Genomic DNA, 11,818 nt, shown 5'->3' on the forward strand with positions numbered 1-11,818 from the left:
AGTACCGTACTAGCAAAACTTGGAGTCCCCAAATTTATATACAAATTAAAAAATATTAAGTTATAATTTTAACTTAAAAATTCACAACCTAATTTAATCATAACATTTAATTAAATATTAAATATATCAAGAGCAAAATGATATCAATAATTGCATATACTTTGTATGAAGAAATAAGCAACAAATATTTTTTTAAAAGGGGAAATTTGTGTTATAACTCAAACATAATGTACGCGAGAGAGCTACATTTGTTTTTCCTAGCAAATATCTCACGCGCATCGTCTGCCTCCCTATAAATTCCAATGCCGACCGAGTGCCCATGTCGGAAGGTGCCTCGTCAACGATCCGCCACTGTAAACCGGCCACGCTGGTCTCTCTTATAAAGGGAACCCACGCGAAAGCAAGCTGCATACCACGGCGGCGCGTCGCGCGCAAACGGAGCCGACACGACTGTCCAACGACCGTATAGCAACGAACGATCGCACGCGCGCAATCGCCCATACGGAGCGGCCATTCATGGGGTCCCACGTATCTCGTTTGATGACGACCGTTCGAACGCCCGATACGTCTCGCCGCGATGCGCGGTGAATCGCCCTGCGAACGCGTTTACACGGGCGACGGCGTGCGCGGTGAAAGCCCTCGGTGAATTACCTCCTGGCGATCGGCGGAGTTGGTGGTGCGTGTACGCGCGCGTTCGATCGCTCTCGGCGTGACCGTGGCATCGACGGGCGTCTGACACCGTTGGCGATCGACGGGAAGATCCGCGCCGAGGATCCCTGCAGTCGCAGACCAGACGTGGATCTACCAGACGCGGACCGTTGCTGCTGCTCGTTGGTCGACAACAATCCTCTTCCTGCTTCCAGCTCTCGAGAGATCTCGAGGCGGTTTGCGGCAATTTGCACCGAATCGCTATTATGGTACGTGCAAGTTTTGCTCCTCGCGGCTACGTGCAATTTTACGCAAGTCGCATCGTCGGTTTACAAATAGCCGCGACATTACTGTCGCATATCGCGCGGGACCAAGCTACCTGACGTGTCATCCGAGTCGGTGCACCGTAATTCTCGTTGCAATTCGAAACCGCACACGCTCGCGTCAAATTGTATACACGGAATATGACATAACGGATCATTTCGGAATGTAATAAAGAAACGCCGATTAAACGGCTAAAGAGAGGTCAAGTAAAAATAAACAAACTAAAAATATTCATTTCCGCTGTCATACGTTTACCGTCTCGCCGCTCCGACGCGAAGATTATGCTCCAAGAGCGTTCGAATGATGCGATTAATAAAGCGAAATTTTATTCAATTTATAAATGACACGCAGACGGGTACCGTAAGAAAATGGAGATTATTCGCCTTTGTTTTTTTTTTTTTTCGCACTCCGGATGACACACCGAGCATTAAAGTCTCTATTAAGAGGACGGGTGTCTCTCTATCGTATTAGTCTCGTCAATTCTCCACGGTTAATGACGTGATAATGGAGGTTCGTGCCTGCAGGTCTCGGCATTAAACACAATTTTCCTCGCGGCATTCCGCGGTCGCCGCGTAGCGGTCGCGCGATCGCTCCGGATCGATCGACGGCGCGACCGGCGTGATTATGGAAGATTTTTTTTTATTTCTCATTGGAGAAAGTCCGATCGCGCGTTAAACTCGTTTCTTCTCGATGTGCTCTCGAATGTCCCTTCTCTCGCACGCGGCTTTATCGCGCCTGGGGCGAAAGGGTCGGGCCGATTGAAAACAGCTGATAATCACCTGTTATTGTTGGCGATAGAAGCATTGTGTAGTCGAATAGGAAGAGAAAGCACGCTGCTTTACGATCGCAGGAATTTACGGTCACATATTACGATCGACAGATTCGGCGATCGAAAGGCGAAAGAATCGCCCGGGGCATGGCGATGTTGATCCTCTCTCGTTATAAACATTTTGTAAACGTATGTCAATCTGTAAATTATTTAGTAAAATAATTTGAAGTACTTTCTCTTCTTGTATTTTCTATGGAATAATTTTCGAGAAATTGTTCTCTTATAAAAAGATAAACGTAGCTGATGAAACGTAGTTAAATTTGAAGCAATTTAAAAACGGGACTGTTATATCAACGTTTTAATAGCCGTCATTGTACTACCTTCAAGATAATGACAATGAAAATGGAAGATCTCTTGTTATCAAAGGTATTTCTCTGCGGAAATTCTTGTATCGCGGCAAACAATGTCGCGCCGTTTCGAGAATCTCGCGTCCCAGCCGCGTGAACAACCGCGAGGCAAGCATGTGTGACGCCGTATATCATATACGCGTATTAATAGCGCACCTTTAGCGTGTGCGCTTGTATGTACTATATAGCTAGCTCATAGCAAAGTCGGCTCACGATAGAATTTTGCAGCGTTCGCGGACGAGCCTGTGGTAATCAACCGTTATCTAAACGATCGCTCATTCGCCGATAAGGCTATAATTGGGATTTCGAGAGGACAATTGTGAAGGAGCATGGCGCTGGCCAAGATCAGGAATTTCATCGACAGCAGCCTGAAGACGGTGTCCACGCCGTTGGATCGCACGGTGAATTTGGAGCCGGAAATCGGCATCAAGATCGTGCACTCGCCGAACGACAAGACACTGAACGTCACAGTCCTCGGCGCCAGACACTTGCCACAGAACTTCGGCTTCACGAGAGTCAATAGCTACGTCGTGAAGGTAAACATAAGACGTCGAGACTATGGATCGATCGCATTTGAGCAAACAGAAGGCGCCGTACGCTTCATGAACGGCTCGTACTTCCGACGCACATTTAACGGCGAACGTGTCCATTTAAATCTATACAGAATGGAACACAATCGTTTTACTTTTATTTTTCTTTCTTCGTATACATAATTGTTTCGATTTCGTTTGCACTGATAAAATACGATACGAGATAATATACGAGGTAATCACGTCGTTCGATAAATGTGCGCCGGATGCCAACACACTTCTGTACAAACTGCAAGATCGCGCTTCGCTACGCTTCGCTGTACGCGAGCCTGATATTACGCGTAAGTCAGAGACGCTCGCAGCACTCTTGGGTGTTATCTACGATTACGTAATGCTATATGAGTAACGCATTATAGAAGTCCGGCATTGACTGTAGTATTTTATTGACTGGCGAGAAAAATGGTCTCTACAACTTCCCCCGCTTGTCGCGTGCGAATAGGACAACATATATGAACATTTGTATATGTGCGTGTAAGTGTGCACCACAAATCGATTTAACGCTTCAATATATTTTGGGATATTTTGGGAACACGCGGTGTACACACGAATCATTAATGAAATATCTGTTGCCAGAGTGACGGTCATAAATATTTCCAACTTGATTGCATTATTATACTAAAAGATAATTCAGTCGTAAATAAAATATGAATTTTCTTTTTGTACCGTTGGAATGTATGAATTAATTAGTTAACGAAATGTATCAATTAACTGGAAGTATATTTTATAATTCAAAGAGTTTTTCAGAAACCTTTATTTTCGCGGCAAAGGAGACGCAAATCAAAGTACATTAATTTCTTCAAATTTATTGCTTGTGTATTTGATTTTTTATTCTTGTTCCTATATATTTTTTCACTTTGACACTTTGCAATAAATCGCAAGTGAGCTTAGTTTTATTATCAGATATTGAAGAATCGAAATCTGATGATGCTAATTTTTTAGGTGAAGATGATTCCTGGAAAGGACAAATTTGAAACCACCTCGAGAAATGAATCCTGGCCGCAGTGGAACGAGGAATTTGTTTTTCCCTTGCGCAAGGAAATTAAGCAAAAGTTTGGCAAATCGAAAGTCGTGGAGGAGGAAGTTAACGGATCTAGATTTATCGTCGCGACTCTTTACGCAATTCTTGAGGACAAGCCTTTGATAGCAACTGAAAAGAAGGATTCGGATAAAACGTCGCCTACTAAAGAGTCACCGAAAAAGGGTGGGAAAAAGAAGGAAGGCCAAAGTAGCTCTGCCGATCAAGACTCCACGAAGAACAAACTCCTCAGTCAGTTCTTTGGTAAGAATTCTGACAAACTCGCGGAGCCTACTGACAAAGTCGCAGAGAGAAGAGCCTATGATAAGAGACGAACTATTGGTGCGACGACAGTTCCACTTGATCCGAAAAATTTCGTTTGCAAACCGCCAAAAGCGAAGCATGCCAGTGACGTGTCCACAGGTGACCTGTGGAAACCACTACGACCAATCACCAGTGGTATCTCAGGTGCCGAGGAACGAGTAAGTTTTTATCGCTTTATTCTAATAATCACACTACGCTCGCAAAAGCCACACAGTTATGCCATTTCTAAATGAAAAAGAATTAAATACACTATTCGTGATATTCATGCAGATTTAGGCCCATATTCAGAACGCGCTTTTTTTCGTTGTTTTTATCGCATTTATTAGACGTAAAACAAAGACAGATTGATAAAAAAAAATGCAGGCCTTAATCTTAATTTTTAATATACATATTCGCAATTTTCATGTAACTACACACACTACTTTTAATGAAAAAAATTTTCTTAAAGGTATATAGATGTCATTTTTTTATGATAAAATTCTAATCATACAGTTAACTATAATTATAATGTTTTTTCTTCGTTTTTCAATTCTTTGAAAATAGCTGTGGTGTTATCTTATGTGTGTATATTAAATAAGAAAATGAAGAAACTAAAAAATGTAGATATGTGTTTTTCTGTAAATATTTCTCTCAATGACATACGTCGCTGTACATTTATTAATTTTGCTATTAAAACACGAAACAATAATCTTTCAGAAAGAGAACAAAAAGGGACAAGTCGAATTGTCATTATGTCTCTCGAAGGGCGAGAAAGATGAAGACGTAGGCGGCCTACTAATATTGTCTCTAAATCGTCTGAGATGTTCACTTCAAACGATGCATGAGCACGAGAATCTTAAAGGGCAAATGTATTTGAAGATGTCAGTTGTCGACAGTGGTCGAATAACACATTTCTGGAAGAGCGATCGATTTGCACCAACGGTGTCTATGAAATTCTCACCGGAGGCGGCGAGAGTCGTCGCTGACAATCCGTACAAAGGGGCGCTCAGCAACGTGAGCTTCGTTGTAAAATTCGTCTCAAAAAATAAAATAGGTAAGCAACGAAAGTTTCATCTTTAAAAAATACAAAATATGTATAATTGCATTGTTCTTATAATTACACAATTATTTAGGCAAGAAGACTCCCGTGGGTCATTTTGTGATCGGACCTGACGTTGGTGGAGCCTATGGCGAGCAATGGAAACAAGCTTTAGCGAAACCGGGGCAACAAATAACGAAGTGGCAGGCGTTTGAATAAAAATAAGACGCGCGATGAGTTGGTAACTTATTCAACATTACGAAAACCGCACAGCTGTTGAAAAGCGTATTTTCCTCTTATCTAGACACCGCAGCAAAAATGAGACACGCTATATGCGCGTGTAAGCCATAAATATTTAAGACACCGATCGATAAGGCTATTCCAAAGAATACCATAGGAACGTATGCGAATGCAAACGTTTAAGTGAATCTTTTCTGCTGCATACGCTAACGTCCACGATCTGCTGCTGATCTTACATGATAAAATCATTACGTGACCTCGTAAGAGGCAATTGTTTTTAATGCATGAATCCAGTTGCAATTCTCAATCGCACGTGGTGTGTGGTATTCTGTAAATACAAAAACCTTTGCCAATTTTAACCGTCCTTGATTCCACGATGAAGAGAACTTATTGTTTCTGTTTCGACTCCGAATTAATGTAACCGTCCGTGTACGTAAAATAAGAACTATTGTGTAAGCATATATGTAAAATATATTAAACGGATAATTGTAATAAGTGTAACACATATCATATTTCGTAAAATCGCGAGAACAAGCTCGCCATGTTGCTCTAATATTGATATTTTGTTTCGACACAGATAACGTAACATAATTTTGAATTAAGATATATATAGTTGTTTAGCTCATATACATAGTTGTTACAAAAATGTGTCGTTCAAGACGATATACCCTTCAAATAATGACAAATTTGACTAGTTTTATACGTATGTACGTTAAATGCTCATTTTTATCACGAAACGAATCAAGCGGCGACCAATATTTTGATATTAACAAATGATTATTTTCAATTAACACGTTGTAATACATCGAAATGTTTTCTCTATCAATATTATTTATATGTTTATTAACGTTAATTATTTGAAATCAATATTAAGATAGCCACAAAAACTACAAAACGTAATTATAAAATTGCACTACATCCCTTTAAGTATTAATTAGTATTAACTTTTTCAAATTAGTATTAATTTTTTCTAACAGCTCAAATAAGAATGCCACAAAAAGAAATCGTTAAAACTTCAAGTATTTACAAAATGATGTAATATCAGTTAAAATATTTATTATAACTTTCTATAATTGTTTTAATAATGTAAATTTTTTAACGCTATTTTAAGGAATATTTGTATGTTTGTAGCTGCTGACACACCAAAAAATATACATACATTTAGTTAAAAATAATATTTTTATTTACTTATGTATTGTATTTAAAAGAGAAAATAACTTTATTTATAAATATATCTTATATTATAAACAATTCTATTTTTCTCTTGCAACACATAGAAAACTCGATAAGTATTTTGAGGTTTTATATTTGTTAAGACAATATCTAATTTCCAATTTAGAAATCATTTTATTGTCTGTACTTCATACAATTACCTAACAATATGATATTAAATTTTGAGCACGATATATCGAACGATATTGTATTTTATATGAATAAAATATATGGGCGATACGCAATGTTACAAATCATGCTTTGTTTATGTTGTACGGCAGTAAAAAGCTAAATATTACTTAAAAAGAAGTATGTAAAAGTATGTACAAAAATAGTAAGAAGATGGCAAAATGCCATTAAAACTAAATTAATCGCGTGATTAATCTGGACGGTTTTAACAGTCTTATCCGTAATATCTAGGGTTAATAATAATAATCGACTAATTTGATAGATTAGTAAGAATTCTCAGAATTTGTACTATAGTAATATTAAAATGGAAAAAATAGTACATTTTTTATATAGCAATAAAAATATATTTCTATAAAATATGTAATTTATTGATAAAATGCAGCTTAAGCCAAGGTAAATTACTGACTTACTGGAAGTTATATTCCTTCTTATAAATATTAAGAATTTCCATCATTGTGACATTTAAAAATAGATATAAAAAGGCACTCCATTGCGTAAAAAATTATAAAAATTACAAAATTGCATTGTAAAAACTACAATATCTATACATATTTGATTGTTGGAGATTGCATCTTCCCTGATGTTCGATGTGTAAGATGAGAAGAGTATTGAGTAAGTACAAGTGAATCTTGGACCGTAAAGATAGTTACTGAAATCTAAATTATCCAGTGAATCAGATCTGTTAAGAATCTTTGGCTAGACTTTTTTTTTAAACGACGAATACGTATCGAACGGTAGTTATCAGGCCGATTAATAAGAGATGCCAGTTTGCATATTCATAAGGTGCCGAGTTACAACCGTCTTTGCTATTGCATGTACAGTATTCCATAAATATATTATATGTTCCAGTTCGCATTAAGCAGAATCGCTCGTCGCCCATAATCCCTGGCTCGCCCATGTAAGCGCAGCTACGAAAATATCTCCATTCCCCATTAACTGTAAGTGAAAAATGCAAAAATGCAAAAAATAAAATCGACAGACAACAGATTTGTACTTCTGCATGTTAGCCATGTGTGGAACTGCATAATGTTATTACAAGTAAATAACCTTTTTGACGAATTTTACGACACATCGTCGGTCTTACACCTGGTAAATGCTCCAAGTCGGGTTCTTGTTTACAGTCTGTAATAGGGACTGTGGAATTGTCAAACGGATCCGCGCATTTCGGATCCGAATCTGACCTGCATACCCAACATTTAATAGAAAGACCTAAAAAAAGTACTTAAATTGATACAACATAATTTGAAACTTCCCCACTACCAATTACAAGTGTACGCTTTATTCTCGATTGTTTAAATGCTTATTTAAAACCATCTGATTCACTTGTTTCTACCAAATTGGAGGTTAGGAATATGTTTGTGAAATAAAATTCTTATCGCAGTTGCATGCAAATCCCTAGGAAAATTAAATACGATACACACACCCGCACGAAGTATTGATGATCTCGATTATAAAGGAGGTTACTTGAAGGTTAGTATCAAAATATTAATTTAAGCACTTAAATATTTTTTTGACTTAATATACCTTGTTGGATGCAGCAAAGGAAGAGTAACGTTGTTACAAGAAAAGAAAAGCGAATCTCAATGGCCATTTCGGAAAAAACGTGAGGAACCTTTTAGCTTTTTGCTTTGCGAAAATTCCTCACGATAGAGAGAGATTCGATCTTCAAATACTCTTTATATATTCTATATGTCCACGCCTATAATTGACACAACTGACCGCGCGCCGCGCTAGACCTCCAGTTATACTGGGTGACTCAGAAATAAGTGTATCGGAGCAAATTGCTCATTAAAGGAACCTCAGACAATAAGCATTTATGGCGAACAGGCTAATGTTATCAAACAGTGACGGGCAATTACTGTAGAATTAACGATATAAAAAAGTAACATAAGTAATCATGCAAGCGCAAACTTTTTTACAAAAAAATATAGAGAAGCATTCTTTTAGTACAAAATAAAATTTTGGAGATTAGAAGTGTATTGAAACGAGTCTATACATTCATATTCATAATTGTTAAATTATCACAATTAACCGCGTAATGCACTCTGACCCCACTGGTTATAAAGGGTGTTTTATTATTAAATAATTCTACGTAAATTTATTTTTATTATCGACACTTCGATTATATTTCAACGAATAAGATATCAAAAAAAGGCATTTGACATGAAAAATATTAGGGGACGTACTAAAGTTTTGAAAAATCGAAATAGATTTTATATTGTAGACAAACTCTCTCGATATATCACACTTTTCGTGTATACGTTACTGAGAAGTTCGGATATACTCGGGTTCTTCGGAGTTACGTCACGCGTGACTCGAGTTAACCGCGCCCGACAGATGTGGTGTTCCTTGTCACAGTGTCAGGGTATATAGTCACATGCATATTTACAAAAGAAGTGAAATTATTTTAAAGTGGTAAATCCAATGTAGAGAATGCAAGACAGAAAACAAAGTGATTTGATGCGTCTTCAAATGGTTATAAAAAGAAAAGGAAAATTAAGTTATTTTAAAAAATAAGGCAACTTTAGAAATTGACTCATATTGCTTAAAATTATATTCAAATGAAATTGTGAATTCAGATGTGTAAAAAAATATTTTAATAATCCTCACATTAATCAATTTACTTCAAAATTCACTTTTTTCTATTAGAGAGTTTAAAGTTATAATACCAAATATCCTATAATAAAACACATTGTGATGCAGAACAAATATATAAATATATACAGATATTACGTTACGTTATACAACGTGTGCACGTGCGACCTGTTAGAAAATAAACTGATCATCAATCAATTGTCTTTGATCATCTACGAGTTTTTATCAGGCAAGCGCGGTATTAGCATATAAAACGCACGGTTCAATACGATTTCTACGCAATCAAGTTATAAAAAAAATCATGTCTATAGGAAAACAAGACACTACAGTTACAACATTATGTTTACTGCATTACTCAAGATTCAAAGTCTATTCGTGAAAAATATCTAATCTTTCCCTTCTAGCCAACGCGATCGCGTTCAGAGATCTGCATCATGAAATTTCGAACCGACTGGCGATGCGTCAAGCGGGCTGCCCAGACCCACGTCCAGCATCCTCCAGCTATCTGTATCAGTCTGAGAGAAGGGGACGATCTAAGACCCCACGGATCTCGTAGCCCGCAGCGAGCGGAATCGGGCTCGCTTTCGCGGGTGGTCCGCGCCGACAGTCCGACGTCGTCCGCTCCGCGCGCTCAGCTCCGTTCCGGGGGAAACATTTGAATGCTATAAATAAATATAAATAAATTGATTTGCCGGCATTAGCATAAGTAGCGAGGAGGAGACGACTTCGACATCGGTGCCTTGCCGCCCGCGTGCGCGTCTCTCTTCCTCAGCTTACTCCGTTCCGTTCTCGCGCAAGTCGTCGTGCCGGCCGGACGTTGATTTATACCGGTGTCCCTTCGGTTTCTGCGGCATTCACCGTCGACTCTTCTTCCCTTTAACTTAAAAGGGCACTGGACTATGGCGTTCGGACGCGCAGACGACCGTCTTCTTTAGTCTCGAGCTCGTGGGAATTAATTTGAAAGCGGCTCTTTATATATTGCAATATGTCAATAGTATATTTTCGTCACTATTGGATTCCAAATTTGCAGAACACATGCATCAAACTTAAATAATACTTTAATAATTACTTAAAAAATAGACTAAAAGTGAGAGCACAGAGTTTTGTGTAATGCATAAGAAAATCAATCAATTAGAATCGCCTATTTTCCTCCCCAGGATAAAATACAGACCTCTTTGGTTTATTCTGTTATGCGTTATTCAAAAGTCTATGCTCCTATCCTATGAATTCTGAAAATAATCAATGTTTAATTAATTTTTCAAAGGATTAAAAACCGACAGATTTCAAGATGTAAACTCTAAAAAGTTTTTCTTCAGCCCTCCCTTATTGATTTTAAAGATGAAATGTTATGTGCATAGTAAGATGTATTACAGGAATTAAAAACCATGAAAGAATGTGTTTAATTTAAGTTTTAGACATTCATGTTTCTCTTTTGTGTAAATTTCCAACAAATAACCAAAAATAATCGCGGGCAAATGAAAACGTAATTGATCAATTATATTAAAACTTATACGGTTTTTGTGCTTTGCAAAAATTTTGCGCTTTGATGCTTTTATTTAACAGCTACGATGATGATTATTTTTTTTCCTCGATATCTCACACTGAGAAAAAAAGCAATTCAACAAAAATTTTTTTGTTGCGGGCTGTCAACTAAAGATATACTCAATACAGTAATATAAATACATAGTTCAATCAATATCGTATTTGTATTAATAGCGAATATTATTATATTGAGTATATCTTTTGTTGACAGCCCGCAACAAAACGTTTTGTTGAATCAATTACTTTTTTCTCAGTGCAAGAATCAATATTAGCTGTTAAATTAGCAAAAACTTATGATCCTTAAATATTACGTATGACAAACGATTATAATGCTTCCTTGTAAAAAGCAATTTTCTGTGTAAATGTTTTTACACAGAACTCATATTTCTTTCGTTAATGTACAATCTACGTAACTAACGACACATTTATAGTTGTCAATACTCCATATCAAGTTATCCTTCGTCACAGTCATCTTTTCAACTACTTCCGATAGTCACTTTCTTTTGTCATCGGCAAAATAAGATTTATGTGACGACATTTGTTTTGGACCGTCATGCTTTCGTGTTTCGAAAGTCACAGCTGTCTCTCTCCGCCGAACGATCGTTCGGGCGAAGAATGTGAAGAAATGTGTCCTTCGATGGATGTTTTGAGCAAAAGTATTGCAAATGTATGCGTCACGACATAATATTACAATATGTAACGATGTTCTTTTCATACTTCGAGATTCGCTATTAGGCGGGCAGGCGGATGATATTCTCGACAAAATAGTCGCGACAACTCAATACGTATCGACGTTTTACATAAACGCAAACGGAGCCAGAGTTTCAGGTTTCTTCCTGGGCGATGTCACGCGATCTAGTCATGTATATCTATATCTCGGGGCGAGGACCGGATATCGTCGAGGGCGAGTTCGTGGTCAGAGACACGAAACGCTTCATTCACGAT

General features: G+C 37.6%; 2 protein-coding genes across 2 annotated transcripts; one reads left to right on the top strand and one right to left on the bottom strand.

The window, feature by feature from the left end:
• The first annotated feature begins 161 nt into the window (after positions 1–161).
• On the top strand, positions 162–6,507 carry LOC105834861. The gene is made up of 5 exons (XM_012677666.3): positions 162–917; positions 2,377–2,684; positions 3,678–4,235; positions 4,774–5,110; positions 5,190–6,507. Exons 2-5 carry the CDS (start codon positions 2,478–2,480, stop codon positions 5,312–5,314), a joined length of 1,227 nt encoding a protein of 408 aa, XP_012533120.1. The 5' UTR covers positions 162–917; positions 2,377–2,477; the 3' UTR covers positions 5,315–6,507.
• Positions 6,508–7,057: 550 nt separating this feature from the next.
• On the bottom strand, positions 7,058–8,475 carry LOC105834856. The gene is made up of 3 exons (XM_012677658.3): positions 8,261–8,475; positions 7,784–7,945; positions 7,058–7,672 (listed from the first exon to the last, which is right to left on the bottom strand). The coding sequence occupies exons 1-3, from the start codon at positions 8,325–8,327 to the stop codon at positions 7,446–7,448; spliced, it is 456 nt and encodes a 151-aa protein (XP_012533112.1). The 5' UTR covers positions 8,328–8,475; the 3' UTR covers positions 7,058–7,445.
• Between the last annotated feature and the right edge of the window lie 3,343 nt (positions 8,476–11,818).

The sequence above is a fragment of the Monomorium pharaonis genome, chromosome 3 (assembly GCF_013373865.1).
Source record: "Monomorium pharaonis isolate MP-MQ-018 chromosome 3, ASM1337386v2, whole genome shotgun sequence".
NCBI lineage: Eukaryota > Metazoa > Arthropoda > Insecta > Hymenoptera > Formicidae > Monomorium > Monomorium pharaonis.